Genomic DNA, 19,629 nt, shown 5'->3' on the forward strand with positions numbered 1-19,629 from the left:
CATTAAAGCCAAAGACCAGATCCTTTTTAGAACATCTACCAAAACTCCTCCCTGGGACCTTAATATGGTTCATTCATAATCAGCTCACCAATGACCCATTTGAACCATTGGAAGAAGCTTATGTTCCTTTTTGTTTTGGAAGATAACTCTGTTTTGGAAGACAGCTCTTACTAGCAAGTTACAGGTTATGAATATTCAATAACCTTTTGTTCAGTTTTTTCCCGATAAGATACTCCTGTGTTTGCCATCTGAATTGGTTATTTAAGTTAATTTGGCTTTCCATTACAACCAAGAGATTGCTCTTCATATTTTCTGTGAAGATTTCTAATAAGATGTCAGGATTAAGGTCCTTAATACCTTTGAGATTTGAAGAGATTCCTTTCTATATTTCTTGGCAGAACTCAAGCTTCATAAGATCCTCTAGTCTGTTCAGTTGATATGTGGGTCCAACGAAAAGGCACAAGACATCCAAGCGCTCTATTGTTTGGTGAATTCTACAAGTTATCTGTACCTGTAATGCCAGAGCTAATCTGCAGGTTCCGGATTTTCGCACAGCTCACCACGCTAGAGCTGTGGCTGCTTCCTGGGCCAAAAGACATCTTGTCAGTCCTGACCGGATTTGCAAGGCTGCCACACTCCTCAAACACTACCACCTGGATCTTCACTCTGCCAGTGATGCCACCTCTGTGCTTATTTTTTTTTCTCCCTCCCTTTCTTTGTTATAACTCTGTGGTGCCTCCAGTGACAGCAAGGAAACATTGAATTCCACTTACTGTGAACTTTGTTTTCCCTGTATATCCCTCAGTGGCACACCCCCCACTATAATGTTTTGTTTTGGTATTTGTTGCCTTCAGTGTGGTCTTTGGGAAACAGCGAGGGCTTAAAGGCGAGAACAGAATGAGAACATCTTGCCTACCTCGGGAGGCAGAACCTCCATCTCTCCATTGTGCCACAAGGGATTCACAGGGAAAACAATGTTTACTGTAGGCATAATACAACATTTTGTTGTAGCAAGGAGAACACTAACTCTTCACAACAGTGTAAAGTTTTTACCTCCCAGAAGTTTCTTCCGTAATTTTTGGCTTTTGTTTGAGTCTCGCTGCAGAATATCCTGTTCTTCATTGGTGCACACCTAAGCGGTTGAATTAAAGAGAGGTGAAGAAGAACATGATGCTAAGCAGGGTTCAGTTTAAGAAAATGGTTAAGCAGCAAGTGTTGCTTACCAAGTTCCCACAGAAGAGACAAGGCCCAGAGCCCTCCTGTTCACACACAATACGTCCACAAGCCATGCAGTTGTTGATAAGCCTATGTTTCTGGGCCAGGCATTCGCAGGGGTAGCGTCCAGGGATCAGCACAGCCAGTCTGTCCTGACCCTCTTTGGCATACAGGTTGACGTACTTTTGTTTCTTCTTAGTAGATGTGAGGCTGGCCATTGCTTGAGCCTAAACAAATGAAAAATATATGATTTGTTTAAGCACAGACTTTAATATAAACTCACTAAAATGGGTTAAACATAAATCACCTTTAAGAAAAGCTGCAGTGCAACACCCATCTGTGGTCAAATGTTTTGCCCCAGTGACTGGCTTCTTAAAACAGATGAGTAGCAAGAAAGCACTCCCACTGAAATAATCAGATCTCTTGCCGGGCCTGGGTGGCACTGAGGGTATCATGAAAATGCACTAAATAGCTGTGTGGTCCCTTTAAATTTTCATGCTCTCTGTTTTGCAAATTCATGGAGGGATTCTGCAGAATCCCCCTCATATGCTCCTTTCTACACCTCCACCAGCAAATGCGTTGCAGAAGCTCTGGTGCTGGCTTAGCAAACACTGCAGTGAGGGGTCTGTTCAGACTTCACGTGCGTGTCTGGACACTACTGCCATTGATTTCAACGGGGGTACTTTACTGTCACTGACTGACAGCTTGAGGCAGAAATATCGGACCACTGAGGACAGCTTCTGCTGCAGGATTGGAAATTCGAGATCCTGTATTTTCTGGATTATTTTTTTTTTGTTGTTGAAGGAATGTGTATTACAGAACTCACATAAAAATGTATTAAGGATTATTCTTTAGAGGGATGTTATGGATATTAAACTGTCCCTTTAAAGTGCTTAAGCGTTCCCTGGAAGTTAGCTGCTAGTTAATCAGAGTGGCTTGTCACCAGGTCTTTACACCAGGACAAGCCAGATAATGGCTGTTGATTTTCCATGGAAAGCCTTGTTTGCCACTTTGTATGCTTTACAGCTGTGGCTGAACAAAATCTTATTTTGTCATAACTCTATTGTTATCTTAAACTCAACCTAAATATTTGCTATTTTAACAGCTTGACATTCTGCACTTTATATAATAAATCAGTACTTGTTACTTGATTGGGTTACAATGACTTAGGGATGCACCAAAATGAAAATTCTCGACTATAACCGAAAATTCAGGATTCGCTTGGCCGAAACCTAAAATGATCCCCCACCTTTAAAATAATAAAAAAAACAAAATAACCTCACTTTTATTAAAAGTAACACACCAAAATTGGATAGAAATATTCAATAACAATATTAATATATGTGTGCGTGTTTTAATATTGTTATTGTATTTTTCTATCCAATTTTGGTGTGTTACTTTTAATAAAAGTGTGGTTAACACTAAAATTGGACAAAAAAAGTAACAATATATATACATATATATATATAATATATATAAAATATTGTTACTTTTTTGTTGTTAACCACACTTTTATTAAAAGTAACACACCAAAACTGGATAGAAAAATACAACAACAATATTATCACACGCACACATACCGTATTGGCTCGAATATAGGCCGCACTTTTTTCCCCCACTTTAAGTTTTTAAAGTGGGGGTGCGGCCTATATTCGGGGTCTAGCGCCCGACGCCCGGGACATGCAGTCCCGGGCGCCGGGCAGGCAGCGGGGTTAAGATACAGATCCCCCGCAGCGGTGCAGGGGACCTGCATCCTTCTCCCCGATACGCTCAGACAGCCTCCCCTGCCAGCACTTCCCACGGGGGGGGGGGGTGCCGGCACGGGAGGTTATCTAAGCGCTTTACCTCTGCCCACCCCCGACTTACCGGAGCAGACTCCCGGGTGTCTTGCGGGGCCGGCGGGAGACATTTACGCAATACGCGCATGCAACTTCCGGTACCGGTACCGAGGAGGGGGGGGCAGAGGAGGACAGCGGCAGCGTATCGCGGGGAGGGAGGACAGCGGCAGCGTATCGCGGGGAGGGAGGACAGCGGCAGCGTATCGCGGGGAGGGAGGACAGCGGCAGCGTATCGCGGGGAGGGAGGACAGCGGCAGCGTATCGCGGGGAGGGAGGACAGCGGCAGCGTATCTCGGGGAGGGAGGACAGCGGCAGCATATCTCGGGGAGGGAGGACAGTGGCAGCATATCTCGGGGGGGGACAGAGTGGCAACATGTTTTTTTTGGTGCTTTTTTAAAGAAAAAAAACTTTTTCTTTAAAAAAGCACCAAACTTTTAGGGTGCGGCCTATATACGGGGGCGGCCTATATCCGAGCCAATACGGTATATTAATATATAATATTGTTACTTTTTTGGCCAATTTTAGTGTGTTAACCACACTTTTATTAAAAGTAACACACCAAAATTGGATAGAAAAATACAATAACAATATTATCACACGCACACATATATTAATATTGTTATTTAATATATTTATATTTGGTGTGTTACTTTTAATAAAAGTGTGGTTAACACACTAAAATTGGACAAAAAAAGTAACAATATTATATATTAATATATGTGTGCGTGTGATAATATTGTTATTGTATTTTTCTATCCAATTTTGGTGTGTTACTTTTAATAAAAGTGTGGTTAACACACTAAAATTAGACAAAAAAATGTAACAATATTTATATATAATTGCTAACAGCAAGTACACTCCTATCGTGCCCAGGCAGCCAGTACATGATAGAACCTGAGCATGATAGGAATGTGATTACAGGCTCCCTATGCCGTGCTACTCCCCCCCACTTACACAGGTATGCTATCACACAGACATTCATTCGTTCATTTACTCATTCACAAATATTCCTTCTTCTCAGCGGGGCAAGAAAAGTTGTTCGCACAAACGGAAGCTGCAGGGTCCCTGCAGGGGTCTGCGAGTGAGAGAGTCATGCGATGTGCATTCACGTGACTCCGCTGGGTTCCTGGCCAGTACAAGAGACGCTGCTCGACAGTGTGCGAACAATGCACAGTTAAGCAGCCTGGCCCCTGCAGATGATTTTTTTCTGACTTTTTTTTTATTTCGGCGTTTTGCCGATAATGCCCTTTTCGGCAGATATATTTCTGCCACTGGTATATCGGTGCATCCCTAGGTTACACGATATCACAAACCTTAGCCAAGTCCATTGGAGTCTTCACTTCTTCAACAGTTGTGTTTACTAAAGACTGTGTAGGAAGAGGTTCCAGCTTGTTCCTGCCTTTTCGTTTCCCTTTCTTGCCCAGCTCTCCTGAAAGCAGCCCCTGCACGTGGCAAGCCTCTTTTCCATAGACCATGCGGAGAAAATAAAAAACGGACCTCTTTAGATAACAATTCCTTGAGAAGGTCAAGGCTCGCTGCTCAAACAATTCATAAATGCAAATGCCAGTACAATAACTATAGGGTAAAATAAATGATTCATATTGTCTGCTGTTCAGCATTGTAAGGGGTCTATTTATATGCAGAAAACAATCTTTAGGAACTGACCATCTTTCTTGTATGTCTGTGGCGAGGTTGAGTTGGATGGTTGCTTGGTCTTCCTCCATCGATCCTTCAACTCACGAATAAAAGAACACTTTTTCTCATCTGAGCCCTGGACAAGGTCATTAATGTACTCTTCAAATTCTTCTTCATTATCAATGGACAGCATGTACCTGTGTTAAAGTGAGGTAATGCAAGTAAAGTTTTTAAATTAGATTTCAGGCCTGCAAAGAGCAGGACCCTCTCTTCCTTCTGTACAAATGTCTTAGTACTGCTGATTTTCACTCTACGTTATTGTAATAACTATGGAATCTGCTGGAAAACAGGAAATAGTGAACTGACTGAATAGAGTTTCAGCTTTAGGAGGACTAGAAGAAACTTGTGCTAGGTACTTTTAGCAACCTGCTTTCCTAAGTAAGATGGTCTTACCCAAATGACACATCATATTCTTTAGTATCTGTACACATACAAACAAAACGTAGAATAAATGTTACTTGGAAACATGGCTGCAGGAGAGTACACCAAATGTTCACATCAAAATCATATACAAATGTAGCACCCCCGATTTTTAAAATATACATATATACCCACAGTAAAGAAGTGGTCAAACCTCTAGCGTACAAAACCCAATGACAGGTCTACAACACACCGCGTCCATGTACTGTCTACATGGAACTGCCCTTTAATTTCAGGGGTTGTTGTTACCCACATGGAATTCACTAATCGTCTAAAAGTTAGCGATCCCCTTCGCATTACTCAGTTCTACATTGATGACCGGTACTTTCTACCCAATTATTTCTTAAACTCACTGCACGATGTCCTCGCTGCCACTCAGCCCGAATGATCTTTCCAACTCCCCCACACACCATCTCAGCAGATCCGCCATCCTAACACCGAACAAGTAACAGCGACGTCTGACTGCGGAACCGGTAACGGAGACGTCTGTCTGCGGAACCGGAACTGCCAAGCCGGCCAATAACAGTGACACGCACTCTGAGCTACACTCACAATGTTCCTCTCGGAAACACAGCCGCGAACTCTTAAGTCCTTCCTATCCTACAATGGCAAGAATGTTTCAATGCAAATTGCATAATGCTTGTATCAGTGGTTGTTGGACGAGGTTAGTTGTACGATGTATATCAAGCCTGAGGTGGCTTTACTATAAGCGTTCCATATACATTTGTATTTAACTATGTGTATACTGAAAAATATAACTACGTATCATTCTTTTCTACGGAGTGTTTGGGACAGTCTGTCTGACCGTCATTAAAGCTTCCATGCAAATGTTTTCCATCATTTCAATTAAACCCCTTCAGGACCAGGGTTATTTTATAATGTTTGCATGACAGAACCACAGCATAGTGGCCAACTGTCCTATTGTTTCTGGGACAGTCCATAGAATTGGGAGCTTGTCTCAGTACTTTCATTGTCCCAGGAAATCAGCAGTTGCGGGTGTCAGGTGCAGGTCAGGCTGGGGGGATCACAGAGCAGGGAAGCAGGAGGTCTGTTCCTTCAGACTTCTGCTTCAGTGCTCCCTAACACCTGTGCTGATGGCAGAATGGAACCCGCACATACAGCAAGGGAGCGCTGAAGCAGATCTCGCACTCCCACCACAGTCTTTGGCACAGGTCATAAATAAGAAAAAAAACTGAGGAAGAGTAGGAGGAGAAAGGGCGAGAGATAAAGAGAAAGGAGAGAGATAAGGAGAAAGTGGGGAGGTAATGAGAAACAGAGATAGGGATAGATAAAAAAGAGGGGTGATGAGAAACGGGAGAGTGTTTGTATTTTGAAAGTGTGTGTATGTTAGGGCTAGTGTGTCTAAGGTCAAATAAGTGTGTGGTTTGTAAGATTAAATATGAACCAGTATGTTTGTGTGTAAGGGCAAGCTTGAATGTGCAAGTGTATGTATGTATAGGCAGGCCTTTGTAAGGGCAAGGTATTGTGTGTATTGTGACAGTCTATCCATACTTTTAATGTTTTGGGCTTAAAATAAATAGAATGATTCACTCTAACACACGCTTAACTCAGGGGCACTATTTAGTATTGTTTGAAAAGAAAAATTGGAAATCTCCTTCGCAACTGTGAAAATGTCCACCATGAACCATTGTCTGTGCCTATACTTGGTTAAAATTAGTGTGTACGACTGTCGGTCTCAGTGTTCAGGGATAAAATGTGCGTATTTGCATTTAGTGTTTGAGTGTATAAGCCCGGTTGGTGGTGTAGAGAACAGAGTACTGAGCCGTGAAGACGCTGTATAGAGTAAGGGGGCAGAGCAATAAATTCTTAAGCCTGGGGGTGATGTACCCTTTCTACCTGGCTCAGCTACCCCTGCATAAGAAATAACAGATCTGCACCCTGGTCTGTATTGCATCTTCATTCTGCTAGGCTCTAAAAATATTGCATCTATGTAAAACAAAAAGGGGGAGTGTAAGAGAATATTCTTGCCTGGGGTGCCACTAGGACCGGCTACTAAAACAAAGTTGAACCCCGGAGTATTCAGGGTTGACCAGGGTCATGCAAAATTACATTATGTTAAGCAGTTGTAGCACGGCTATACTGAAGAAAAGGCCGAAGCATGATTAGCGAGTGGCGTGAGTGCGTGTGAATGTGTGTCTGGGTATGATAGTGTATATGAGTCTCTGTATGTTATCGTACATGTGTTTTTCTTGGTAAGTTGGTGTATGTCGGGGTGAGTGTGTGTCAGGGTATGGTAGTGTAATGGGGTATGGTAGTATGGACAGATTTGGATATGGGTGTGTCTTTTAGGGTGATTGCCTCTCTGGATCGTCCCCTGTCGGCAATGCTTGGTGTGTCAGGCGCCTTGGAAGGTGCCTTCAAACACTTATTGTAGTGCCTGTAGCAGCGTACAACGTAGTTCATCTGTGTGTGTTGATGTTGCTGCTGCATTATTTTATTTAATAAAATTACATATGTTAAACTTCGTTAGGATAGTGCCAGTCTTATGTTAATTTTTAATGTATTATACAGTGGATATAAAAACTCTACACTCCCCTGGTTGCATAAGTGTGCAAAAGCCATGGTCCGCAGAGAGCTTCCAAAGCATCAGAGGGATCTCATTGTTGAAAGATTTCAGTCAGGAGAAGGGTACAAAAGAATTTCCAAAGCATTAGATATACCATGGAACAGAGTGAAGATAGTCATCATCAAGTGGAGAAAATATGGCACAACAGAGACATTACCAAGAACTAGACGTCCCTCCAAAATTGATGAAAAGACGAGAAGAAAACAGTCAGGGGGGCTTACAAGAGGCCTACTGCAACATTAAAGGAACTGCAGGAATTTCTGGCAAGTACTGGCTGTGTGCTACAACAATCTCCCGTATTCTTCACGTCACTTGAAGAAGCCCTGGGCGCGGCGAAATGCGTCTGTCGCGGTCCCAGGATCTCGTGTGCGGCGATCCGCTCGCGGGTCACGGAGACCCGAGCAAAAGAGCTCGGACTCCGTCTCCGGCGGGCGGGCGTCCGCACATAATATCCGTGGGGCCCCGATCTCCCTGCACTGGCAATCGGCAACCCGATCGCCGGGGCAGGAAGCAGGATGACAGGTCTGGGGATTCGGCAGCGATCAGAATAAAATCTGCTCGCTGCCTTAGGAATCCCCAGAGACGTTTACTTACCGGTTCGCCGGTCTCCACTGGGGGCGCAGTCAGAGGGACGTCACAGTGCGTCAGGGGCGTGGCTTTAGGTGGCGCCAGATTTAAAAACCCTGCAGTACTCCTCACAGTCACCCTGTTGTGGTCTATTCCCTGAGTTTGAGTTTGTATTGCTACTATTTGGTTGACCATTGGCTTTCCTGCTGATTTTGTACCTCTGCCTGAGACTCTTGTTACCGACCCCTGGCTCATCCGACTATCCGCTTAGTGTACCTGACCCCTGGCTCGTCTGACTACTCGCTTCGTGTACCTGATCCCTGGCTCGTCTGACTACTCGCTTCGTGTACCTGATCCCTGGCTCGTCTGACTACTCGCTTCGTGTACCTGATCCCTGGCTCGTCTGACTACCCGCTTAGTGTACCTGACCCCTGGCTCGTCTGACTACCCGCATCGTGTACCTGATCCTTGGCTCGTCTGACTACCTGCATCGTGTACCTGACCCCTGGCTGTTCCTATCATCTGCTGCTTGCTGCGCCTCGCTGCTTCAGCTCAGTATCTACCCTTCTCTGCTATCACTGCGGCTTCCTTTACGGTTGCGATCATCCTGAGTTAACCTGGTGGTTCCCTGTTCTGAAGATCTCCTGCGGTGAGTGCCTTTTGTTACCCAGCGAAAAATATCCAGGACTCCTGAGAATCGTTTAATTATATGTGTTGTTAGTGACTCTCGTGAGAGTAGCCGCCACAGCTAAGAGTAAGCCTTTTTACCTATTTTTCACTTTATATGATTAAAAAATTTATTACACTATATCGTATTTTTCTTATGCATTATATAATATGAGCCAGCGTCATCCACCATATGTCAGAGTTGGGATGTGAAAAAATAAAGACAAGCTGATATACTGAGCTGTATTTTGATCTGCTCCTGCTAATGTGAGTTGAACTACAGAGGGGGAGAGTATCCTGAAACTCAGAAAAAAAGGAAAAAAAGGAGAAGATAAATTGTATTTTCAAATGAAGCTCTTCAGGACCCTCTAACAGTTTATTTAAGTATCTTTTTTTTCTTTTGTGATAAGATACTTGCACAATATTTTGTTATATTCTGTTACAATTGTATCATAGCGTTCCATCTACCGTATTTGCTTGATTATAAGACGAGTTTTTTTCCAGAGCAAATGCTCTGAAAAATACCCCTCGTCTTATAATCGAGGTCGTCTTCTAATCAGACCTCATTCTGCTTCGGCCGTGCTGCTTACAGGGCTTTGATCGCGAGCAGCATCTCTGCTATTAGCAGCAGGAAACAGGAAGCTAGCACAGTCCTCGCATAACTCGACCTCCCCCCTCCTTCCTCTGGGGGCGGGGCCAGAGAAGTTGCTCGCACAGCCGGGCCCCTGCAGAAGTCTGCGAGTGGGAGATCTGCAGTTCAGGTAAGGGGGGTTTGAGTGTGTGTGTGTATGTGTGTGATTAATGGAATGAATGAGTATTTAAATGTTTGTGAATGAGTGTGTGTGTGATAGCATGGATGTGTAAGGGTGGTGGTGGTGGTAGCATGGCATAGGGAGGCTGTAATCACACTTCTATCATCTCCAGGTTCCAGCATGTACTGGCTGCCTTGGCTTGATAGGAGTGTGATTGCTGTTAGCAGTATATATATATATATATCTCCAGAAATGCATTTTAACCCCCTATATGCCACTCAGCCCCATGATATGCCTTTTAACCCCCTATATGCCAGAGTATAAGGCATATCATGGGGCAGAGGTGCATATAGGGGGTTAAAAGGCATATCATGGGGCACAGTGGCATATAGGAGGGTATAAGACATTTCTGGAGGCAGCGTGGCATATAGAGGGTTAAAAGGCACATCATGGGGCAGAGTGGCAAATAGGGGGGTATAAGGCATTTCTGGGGGCAGAGTGGCAAGCCTGGGGGCAGATGTGCATAACTGGGGGGGCAGGTTGGGATATAAAAAGAAATTAAAAATATATCTTTCTCAATCATAGCTTTTATTAAATATGAAAATTAGTTTACATGAATTAATATTTACTAGTAAAACTTTTTTCCTATAGGGTAGTCTTATATTCAGGCTTTTTGTTTTTTTCCTAAATTAATATTTTGATTTTGGGGGGTCGTCTTATAATCAGGGTCGTCTTATAATCGAGCAAATACGGTACTTTTCTTCCTCAATTTTGTAAAGGGTGTGAAAGGGAACCAGCACTTTAAATGTTGTAGAGTAGCTTTGTCAAATAAGTTAAAGATAGCTCCTAATAACATCTTTTGCACTTTACAGTCATCAAGTCGAGACAATATGGCACAATAGAGAAATTACCAATAACTAGACGTCCAAAATTGATGAAAAGGTGAGAAGAAAACTGGTCAGGGAGGCTTACAAGAAGCATACTGCAACATTACAGGAACTGCAGGAATTTCTGGCAAGTACTGGCCGTGTGCTACATGCCACAACAATCTCCCGTATTCTTCATATGAATGGGCCATGGGGTAGGGTGGAAAGACGGAAGCCATTTCTTACAAAGAAAAATATCCAAGCCAGACTAAAGTTTGCAAACAGAAACATCAAGTCCCCCAAAAGCACGTGAGAAAATGTGTTATTGTCCGATGAAACCAAGGTTGAACCTTTTGGCCATAATTCCAAAAGGTATATTTGGTGCAAAAACAACACTGTACATTGTCACGGTCCCGGGTCCCGGCCGGTACCGGCAAGAGTTTGCCAGTACACTCGGATCCCGGCAAACACAGGCAAGCCGATGCCTGTGAACGCCGGGTTCCGAGGTCGCGGGTCACGGTCTCGGTTCCCGGCAAACACAGGCAAGCCGATGCCTGTGAACGCCGGGCTCCGAGATCGTGTGACACTGACTCGGATCCCGGCAGACACGGGCAAGCCGATGCCCGTGAACGCCGGGCGCCGAGGTCTAGTGTCACTGACACAGATCTCGGCAGACACAGGCAGGCGGATGCCTGTGGTCCACCGAGATCCGGGGCATATAGGGCTTCCTCCGGGGATCTTCCTTCCACGCTGCAGCAGCCTGCCTGCAGCAGTGGAGATCCCCGGAGTCAGGGACTTACCTCTACTCGGTCTCTTCGCAGCAGGAGCACTTCGTTGCCACACAACTGGAGGCGTGGTTTGGATGGCCGTCTAGAGCTTCTGCGGTGACGTCATCTTAGGGGCGGGGTTAGGTTCTGGCACCAGATTTAAAAGTCAGGAAGTTCTCTAGCCAGTTACCCTGTTGTGGTCTTTTTGCTCGGTTGTGTTTTGTGTTACTTCCAGCTAATTTTTGACCCTTTGCTTGCCTGACCTCTCTTTGCCTGCTGATTTTGTACTGTGCCTTGCTGATCTTGTTGCTGAACCTCGGCTTACCTGACTACCCTCTCTGGATCTCGACCACGGCTTACCTGACTACCCTCTCTGGATCTCGACCACGGCTTACCTGACTACCCTCTCTGGATCTCGACCACGGCTTATTGTGTTCCTGTGTCCGTATCCTGCCTCGGCTTTCCAGTCTTTGCTAAGTCTTGCTCCTTGTACTATCAACTCCGTATCTACTACTACCTATACCTACCTTATCTGGCCTCCTTGCTGTTGGGATCATCTAAATCCTGGGGTGCTGCTGCCAGGGGCTCCTCCTTTGGTCGTAGTATTCCAGGTGGAATAACTTCCGCGGTAAGTGCCAGTATAAGGGAGGTCGTGACATACATCACCCAAAGAACACCATACCCACAGTGAAGCATGGTGGTGGCAGCATCATGCTTTGGGGCTGTTTTTCTTCAGCTGGAACCGCGGGGAGGGAATTATGAACAGTTCTAAATACCGGGCAATTTTGGCACAAAACCTTCAGGTGTCCGTTATAAAGCTGAAGTTCACCTTTTAGCATGACAACAACCCAAAGCACACATCCAAATCCACAAAAGCATGGCTTCACCAGAAGAAGATTAACGTTTTGGAATGGCCTTGCTATGCATGTTATATTTTTCAGTAGGTGAGGGTACACAAGATTTTGCAAGGTGTACACTAAAAGGAGGGTACATAGAGCTGTAGTTTCAGCACGACTTGATCACTTGATCTCTTCTTTTAGAAGACCTCTTCTAAATAGTATGATCTGTCCATAATGACAGAGTACCCGCCTTTATCTGCAGCCTTTACCACTATTTGTTTGTTATCTTTTAGTGTTTTCAGACTCTGTTGTTCTTGTCTTGTGAGATTGTGTTTACGTTTTTTGTTTTGTTCAATCTTTTCAAATTCGTGAAGTAACATGTCTGTAAAAACTTGTATATGCTCACTTTTTTCTTGGTGTGGAAAGAAGTGAGATTTGGGTCTAAAGGCTGTATGTAAAAAATTATCTGTTTTTATAAGTTCATTATTCATATTTGGTTCTTTTTTTCATAAAAAATCTTTTAATGGTTAATTTACGCAATAATTTTTGTGCGTCCATAAAAAGGTCAAATCCGCTAGGACCTTTATTTGGAGCGAATTTGAGACCTTTTGAGAGTAATTTAAGTTCTGTGGGGTTGAGTGTTACCTTTGAAATATTTATGATGTCTTCATTTGAATTTATTTTAGATTTAGTTCCCTGTCCTCTACATTCTCTGGATCTTTGTAGATTTTCGTTCTTTTTACAGGGGACTGGGAGAATAACTGGAACCTGTTCCGTGTTTCCCTTACTGGAAGATTCCATCTCTGTTCTCTTCCAGAATCCTCTTTTTGGGATTGCTCCTTGTCTAAAAAAACTGCCTGGAGTCTTCTGTTATATTATGTTTTATGTATTTATCTTGATTCCTTTCTAATAATGGTGCTGTATTTACTTGACCTCTTTCTTTATTGAATCTAAAATCCCTCCTGTAATTTTCTTTTGGATTCTCTCTTGGGGTGTATGTCTCTTTAAAAGAGTTAGTTCTAAATCTTCTTTCTTTTTGATTCCTAAAATTTCCTTGAAATCTTGATTCGTGATAAAAATTATTTATCATTTTAAATAGCACCATCAAATTCCATATCATTGTACAATGGATGGACAGGACAAACCCAATGGTATGTAACAACAATTTGACTTACATAGACAACAGATGAGCGCCCTGCTCAAACAAGCTTACAACCTATAGTCTGTGAGATTTCCTCAACCATTGAACTGCACATTATGCAGGGTCAGTCCATCAGTTCTGCTGACCTGGTCATCTGGCACGACTTGATCAGTTGATCTTCTGTTGCAGTTTGCTGTTGCTGGCTGGATATGAAAACTTAACATCCAGCTGCGCATTTCCAGTTGGCGGCCAAACTTACATACCAGGTCCAGCCTTTACTTCTTGCTGGAGAGACTTGAGAGACAGTGTAAAATGAGGGTGATGAAACAACAGCACTCCTTCAAACTCTGTTTAGAGAATAAACCCCAATGTTTGATTGTGTGCATGATATCACAGTGAATGTCAGACCACGGAGGGAGGCGTTCCTCTAAAAATAAACCATTCTAGGCTTAACGCACATTACAGTACTTTAGAGTACTTTAATGTGCGTTTTGTTCACTAGTGTCCCTTTAAATCTTTTACACCCCCAAGCTATACATGGCAGTTAAACGACCAACACTTTACAGATATTTAACATTGTTATTGTATGCTTTTCTTTGGTTGCGCATAACATAAGTATGTTTTGGTTTCCTGGCCTTCTGAACACAATTGCCACTGTTGCTCCTACAAACACTACCAATGTAGACCTAGCTCGCCTAACCTTTTATTCTGTGGTAGGTAAGAGTGTATTCACTAACCCAGCTGTTTGCAGCAGCATGTTTCAAAATAGAGGGCACGTGTGTATATATGTACCTGCTTGCGTGCAGTCACAGGGTTTTTGTAACATGGAGATACAAACACTAAAGTGAGCATGCTTCTGTCGGATTGCCATGGCCCATATAGATTATTACTTCATAGAGAATATCAAAGCTCCACTTCCGATAAGTATTGTGTATTACATCTAACTGCGTGCTGGAAATGATGCGTATATACTCTAAACAGGATACTAGTTTTCCTCAGCATGGACTGTCGTTTTAAATACCCAATTCTACACCAAATTGCAAACGCCAACACATCATCTCATTTCGGAAAGCGGGAAATGAAAAACGCCGCCTCTAACCCGCCGAAAATCGAGACCAGAGGCAAGAGTGACAGGCTATCTTCAGGCGGGAAATCTAGAATCCGTGCTAGGACAACCGCCTGCCTCATTTCAATTGGTGGAGTTTTGGTGAATGGGTGGAGACTCCCAATATTTACCCAATAAGAAACTAAAAGGCGTGGAAAAACGCCCTGCTGGTTGAGCGGGAAGTTTAAAGGCCGGTCAGGAGCCTCTTTGACGGGTAGAGCGATTTTGGCGGCAGCGGGGGTTTATTGGTTGGGGGAACATGGTGCGCACCAAGGCAGACAGTGCAGGTTCTAGCGGCAGCGGGAGCTACAGGAAAGGTAGGCGAGAAGGCGCACATGTACATATATGTTCACTTGGTTTGCCTGTGATGTTCGGGATTTACATCTCGGATTTCTGTTAAAATGCCTCAAGCCGCCCACACCTTTTATGTTTACCCCGATAGTTGTCTTTCTGAAAGCGTCACAGGCATTAGCTGTGTAGTTCCTATGTATGCGCTCTAATAAACTTGTCCAAATGCCTACATTTCGTAATTTCACTTAGTTTTAACATGTGGTCGCAAAACTTACAGTTTTGATCTGGTCTCATGGGTGATTTTAACCCCCTTGATTGCGCGCTTGCTTGGGCGCCGATACGATTTGCCGGTAGCCAAGTTCCCGTTACCGATCATATCCTGTATGTAGCATGCTCCCGCCAAAAACTATATGTAGAAACAGGCCTTTGCGGGTTAATGAGTATGGGTTTGTGCCTATATAGATCTGTATCTGCCACCGTAACAGGGGGTAAAACTAAGTCTTGTGAATCTCTCAGCGCCCTCTGACGATCCAGACCAAAATATCCCATAAAATAGCTCCGCTGACTGAACCGATTGCTCATGGCATCCTTTCTGAGGTATAAACTGAAGTCCTGGCAAGCAACTCAATGTTAATGCTTTAGCCCAAGTGAGTTGTTTTGGGTTAAAACGCTATCCATTTTGCTCAATATAAAATGGCTTTCTGAATATACTATAATCACTGGCACTGCTGTCACTGCAGTTTGTCCAGGTTTGATAAGGTTTCTGTAGCAAAATACCAGAAGTATATTCCATGTTTTTAAATGGACAGGCTAGCCATGCTTTTGCACGGTTGCCCCATCAGAGGAGGGCTGGCACCATCTGGGTATATTTGCATGGAGGTTGCGTGGGGCAGGGCAAGGTGTTCTAAACATGCGCAAGAAGCATAGTGACAAATACTCACTGCACTGAGGTAGCTGGGTGAGCATTACATTGAATCCCGTTCTCTAATTCAGTAATGTAAAACAAAAAAACAGTTTGTTTTTTTTAGTCTCGTGTAACAAATTTCCCTGCCAGTAATGTGGAAACCATCTGTACGCGTAACTTAACAACTTGCTTCTAACAAAAAAGCAAGATTTTTTCATTTATATAGCGCCAACAACTTACAGAGATCCCGAATAGGGCGTGGGTGCAGGATGACGAATGCGCTCTAGAAAATGGTGCACCCATGCTGTGTATGGGTTGACCTTTGCAAACTTCATTTGGTAAAATTAGTGTTATAATGCACCATCTTCTCTTAAAATGGACAATATACTTAGAAAGAATACAATGTTCAAAACAACATTTCTTTTATAGCTAATGGTACAAGTGCCTTATTAACAGGATGAAAACTAGGCGTTTTTATTGTGCAACATATGATATTGTCAAAAAAATCAGACGTCAGCCTCATTGCTTTTAAAGAGACCTAAGGTCTTCAAAGCTTAACTGCTTTAGGTATGTTGTGAAAACAAGGTATGCACCTCTTCAAAAGCCTCTGGTTCACATTAAGATGCTCTTTTAATGTGCATTTTTCTTTTCTAAAGCTGTTGCTGCTAGAGCCCCAAGGAAAACATTTGGAAGCAGTTCTAGTTCCTCAAACCCACTTACATCGCCATCGGGGAAGAAAAGTAAGTTCATGCAAAGGGGTTTGTGTTTTTTATTTATTTATTTATTTTTTTAATTAAATTTTCCCATGACATAGTTCATATTTTTTTTTATATATCTATTTAGCAGCTGAAAGCAAATATGCTGGAGGAAATCCAGTGTGTGTTAGACCAACGCCGAAATGGCAGAAAGGAATAGGAGAGTTCTTTGGATCTCCTTCTACCAGCAAACCAGAGAAGGAGAACCGTGTGCCGTCTGATGATGATGAGGAAGCTGGCGGCAGTGGTGTAGGGAAAGCACCAAGGAAGTAAGTTATGTGTTGGGGTATGAAACCAGTTTCACAGTAATGGTGGTAGCCTGTTTTATATTAAAAAATAAAAAGATTAGCAACAGGGTTGTGAGTCACGTATCATTGGGTAACTGTCTAAATGCTTGTTTTTGTAGATCCCGTCCACTTCCTTCAGAAGATGATGCTTCGGATGATGAATGAGCTGCTCTGCAAAGTCATTAGTTTGTTTCTCATTCTACTTCTGTATATTTGTAAATAAAGTTCATGATGTAGGTTTTTGTACAGGTCAGGTCTTGTTGTTGGGCAGCTACGATCTGAGTTATTCTTACACATAAGAGTATTTTTAAATAAAACGGGTTTTCCTGTGTCTACTCGTAGTTTTTATATTTATATCCAGGTTATTGCACGGCTATTTGCCATGAGTCAGTTTTGTTTAGCGTAATGGGAAATACAATTATACAACGGCTTTTTTTTTTTGGTAAATTTGTCTTTTGCGAATATGTGCTCATGGGAACCATGCTGTGGGTAGTGCATCATATTCATAGATTATATCAGCAGTCTACCTCATGGCCAACTAATGCATCTAAATCCCAAGAGTTTATCAACCAACTAGAACGGCATTGATTGTAAAGGAGTTCACTTTCCATTTTAAGAAACTGGGAAGCTTTCTCTGAGTCCATTTAAAAAGCTTGGATTTTATTTATCAACATAGACTGGAATGTTAAGGTTCCAATTAGTTTATATTCTTCAGACTCGGGTAATCTCAGACGTTTCATTTTCAATGATTTACATGGTTATGCAAACCTACCGCTAAAAGGGAGAGTTTAATGCACGAGAGACACTTAGGTGGACCAAGAGTCTATGTGTATTTGACCAGTATGGTGTGGTGAACAGGAATAGCAACATAAGGCAAATTGTCATATACAGAACTGAGTTTGGATTACTCGGTTCTGGAATAATTTAAATATAAACTCTGTAAATGGTATTTATATCTGTATTTGCTGATCTGTTTACTATATAAAGAACGAAAAAAGCACCTTCACGTGAAAATAAATAGTTAAATAATGTGGGTGATAACACTGAAAAATATACTCCTACACGTTCTGCAGCTCCCTGGAACAACATTCCTCACAAGTGTACAGCAACGAAATATCAAAAAGAGGGGCGCATAAACATGTGGAAAAAGATAAAACAACACAATAGTGTAATACAATCAACTATAGTGGTGTAATAAATGATATATTGCACTCACAAAAGTAATAAGTAAAGAAGGCCCATCAGATGGAAGATAATCTTGAAATCTGGAAAGCAAATGAAGAGACCAATGGTGCAGTATTACAAAGCTTATGTTTAATATAAAGAAGCTGGTAAACTCACAAAATTGTTGGCATAACCGAAAATGTTATGCTAAAAGGCTCAATATAAAATGTCCAACGAAAGAAAATAGTAGTCTTAGACTCCAACGAAGGATAATAATAGCAGCAATCTCAACGCGTTTCACCAAACACAGTTGGCTTCTTCAGGAGAAAATCAAGTGAATAAAATCCAAATGGATAAAACAAAGTGTAATCCGTCGGATTTGGATTTTATTCACTTGATTTTCTCCTGAAGAAGCCAACTGTGTTTGGTGAAACGCGTTGAGATTGCTGCTATTATTATCCTTCGTTGGAGTCTGAGACTACTATTTTCTTTCGTTGGACATTTTATATTGAGCCTTTTAGCATAACATTTTCGGTTATGCCAACAATTTTGTGTGTTTACCAGCTTCTTTATATTAACCCCTTAAGGACAATGGGCGCTCCCTAAACCCATTGAAAACAATGCATTTTGAGCCCATACATATACGGGCTTTGTCATTAAGGGGTTAAAAATAAGCTTTGTAATACTGCACCATTGGTCTCTTCATTTGCTTCCAGATTTCAAGAAGATTATCTTCCATCTGATGGGCCTTCTTTACTTATTACTTTTGTGAGTGCAATATATCATTTATTACACCACTATAGTTGATTGTATTACACTATTGTGTTGTTTTATCTTTTTCCACATGTTTATGCGCCCCTCTTTTTGATATATTCTGTTTACTATATAAACCTGCCTTCAAATCCTCTTTTGACGATGCACGTAGAAGCACCTCTGTTTCTGAACAGGAGATTATTTAGCTGAACGCTGGAAAGAAACTACTTTGCTTTATCATACGAAACACCAGCGTCTTGCGTTGGTATGTCAATGAAGAAGTGACTGCGTTCTTTTTCTGTGGCTCCATCTGCATTATTGTAGCCTCTTGGGATACTTCTGCAAAAGGGCAGAGCAATGGTGTGCCCCACAGGGACAGCCTCTTCCCCATTCTATCTACTAAGGGTGACCTTGCTGTGGATGCCAAGTTAAGGGCGTGGGTAGTGGTGAGAAGCATACCAAGACAGAAGAACAAGAAGCAGAGCTTCATAAAGGGAGATGGACACAGAAATGATTGGAGGAGAAGGAGGTAGAGAGATGGTGAGTAAGGGATTGTGAGTGGGGAAAACACAACGAAACTTAAACAATAATGGAGCTCTGTTTCGTTTGTTTTGTTGGTGTCGCTGTTTTTGGACATTTGTACACTTTAATGAAAAAGGGAGGTGTATGAATCAAAATGTGCAAGTCTAGCCAGCAGATTCATTGGCACTAATAGAAAAGTGGGGTTGTGGTAAATTTCCAATATATCGCACAAAATTCACAATAACATTGACGCATGGTGAGAGCTACTTGTACAGAAGAAGGGCCCTTATACTTTATTAGAAGCTAGCGGAAGAATGGTTGAGAACAAGAGAGACTGGATTGTAGTAAGGGTGATATGGTCAGTGCCGTGATAAGAGGTGTAGCAAAGTATAGCGAGCCCAGAACTAAACTCTGAGACACAACACAGAGCAGCAGAGATGAACAAGTGTGGGAGAAGGCGGCACTAAAGGTAGAGTTAGAGGTAGGATTTGTGTC

At 42.6% G+C, this 19,629-nt stretch overlaps 2 protein-coding genes across 2 annotated transcripts in view; one reads left to right on the forward strand and one right to left on the reverse strand.

Moving 5' to 3' along the window:
• TRIP4 (thyroid hormone receptor interactor 4) overlaps positions 1-5,700 on the reverse strand; it is a 13,193-nt gene extending 7,493 nt beyond the window's left edge. The window contains exons 1-5 of the mRNA XM_053462542.1: positions 5,522-5,700; positions 4,719-4,885; positions 4,367-4,512; positions 1,224-1,442; positions 1,054-1,132 (exon numbers count right to left, since the gene is read on the reverse strand). Of these exons, the coding sequence (XP_053318517.1) occupies positions 1,054-1,132; positions 1,224-1,442; positions 4,367-4,512; positions 4,719-4,885; positions 5,522-5,598 (688 nt within the window). The 5' untranslated portion in view covers positions 5,599-5,700. The remainder of the gene's footprint in view (positions 1-1,053; positions 1,133-1,223; positions 1,443-4,366; positions 4,513-4,718; positions 4,886-5,521) is intronic.
• Positions 5,701-14,637: 8,937 nt separating this feature from the next.
• PCLAF (PCNA clamp associated factor) lies at positions 14,638-17,026 on the forward strand. Its single transcript, XM_053464776.1, has 4 exons — positions 14,638-14,775; positions 16,310-16,393; positions 16,497-16,677; positions 16,815-17,026. Exons 1-4 carry the CDS (start codon positions 14,718-14,720, stop codon positions 16,858-16,860), a joined length of 369 nt encoding a protein of 122 aa, XP_053320751.1. The 5' UTR covers positions 14,638-14,717; the 3' UTR covers positions 16,861-17,026.
• The last annotated feature ends 2,603 nt before the right edge of the window (positions 17,027-19,629 follow it).

This window comes from Spea bombifrons, chromosome 4 (assembly GCF_027358695.1).
Source record: "Spea bombifrons isolate aSpeBom1 chromosome 4, aSpeBom1.2.pri, whole genome shotgun sequence".
Classification (NCBI taxonomy): Eukaryota; Metazoa; Chordata; class Amphibia; order Anura; family Pelobatidae; genus Spea; species Spea bombifrons.

What these genes read in the sequence shown, in the direction of transcription:
- PCLAF (XM_053464776.1), top strand. Translation starts at nt 14,718, where the DNA reads ATGGTGCGCACCAAGGCAGACAGTGCAGGTTCTAGCGGCAGCGGGAGC. An exon ending in CAGCGGGAGCTACAGGAAAG is followed by an intron (nt 14,776 to 16,309) that starts GTAGGCGAGAAG and finishes TCTTTTCTAAAG; the next exon opens with CTGTTGCTGCTAGAGCCCCA. An exon ending in GTAGGGAAAGCACCAAGGAA is followed by an intron (nt 16,678 to 16,814) that starts GTAAGTTATGTG and finishes TTGTTTTTGTAG; the next exon opens with ATCCCGTCCACTTCCTTCAG.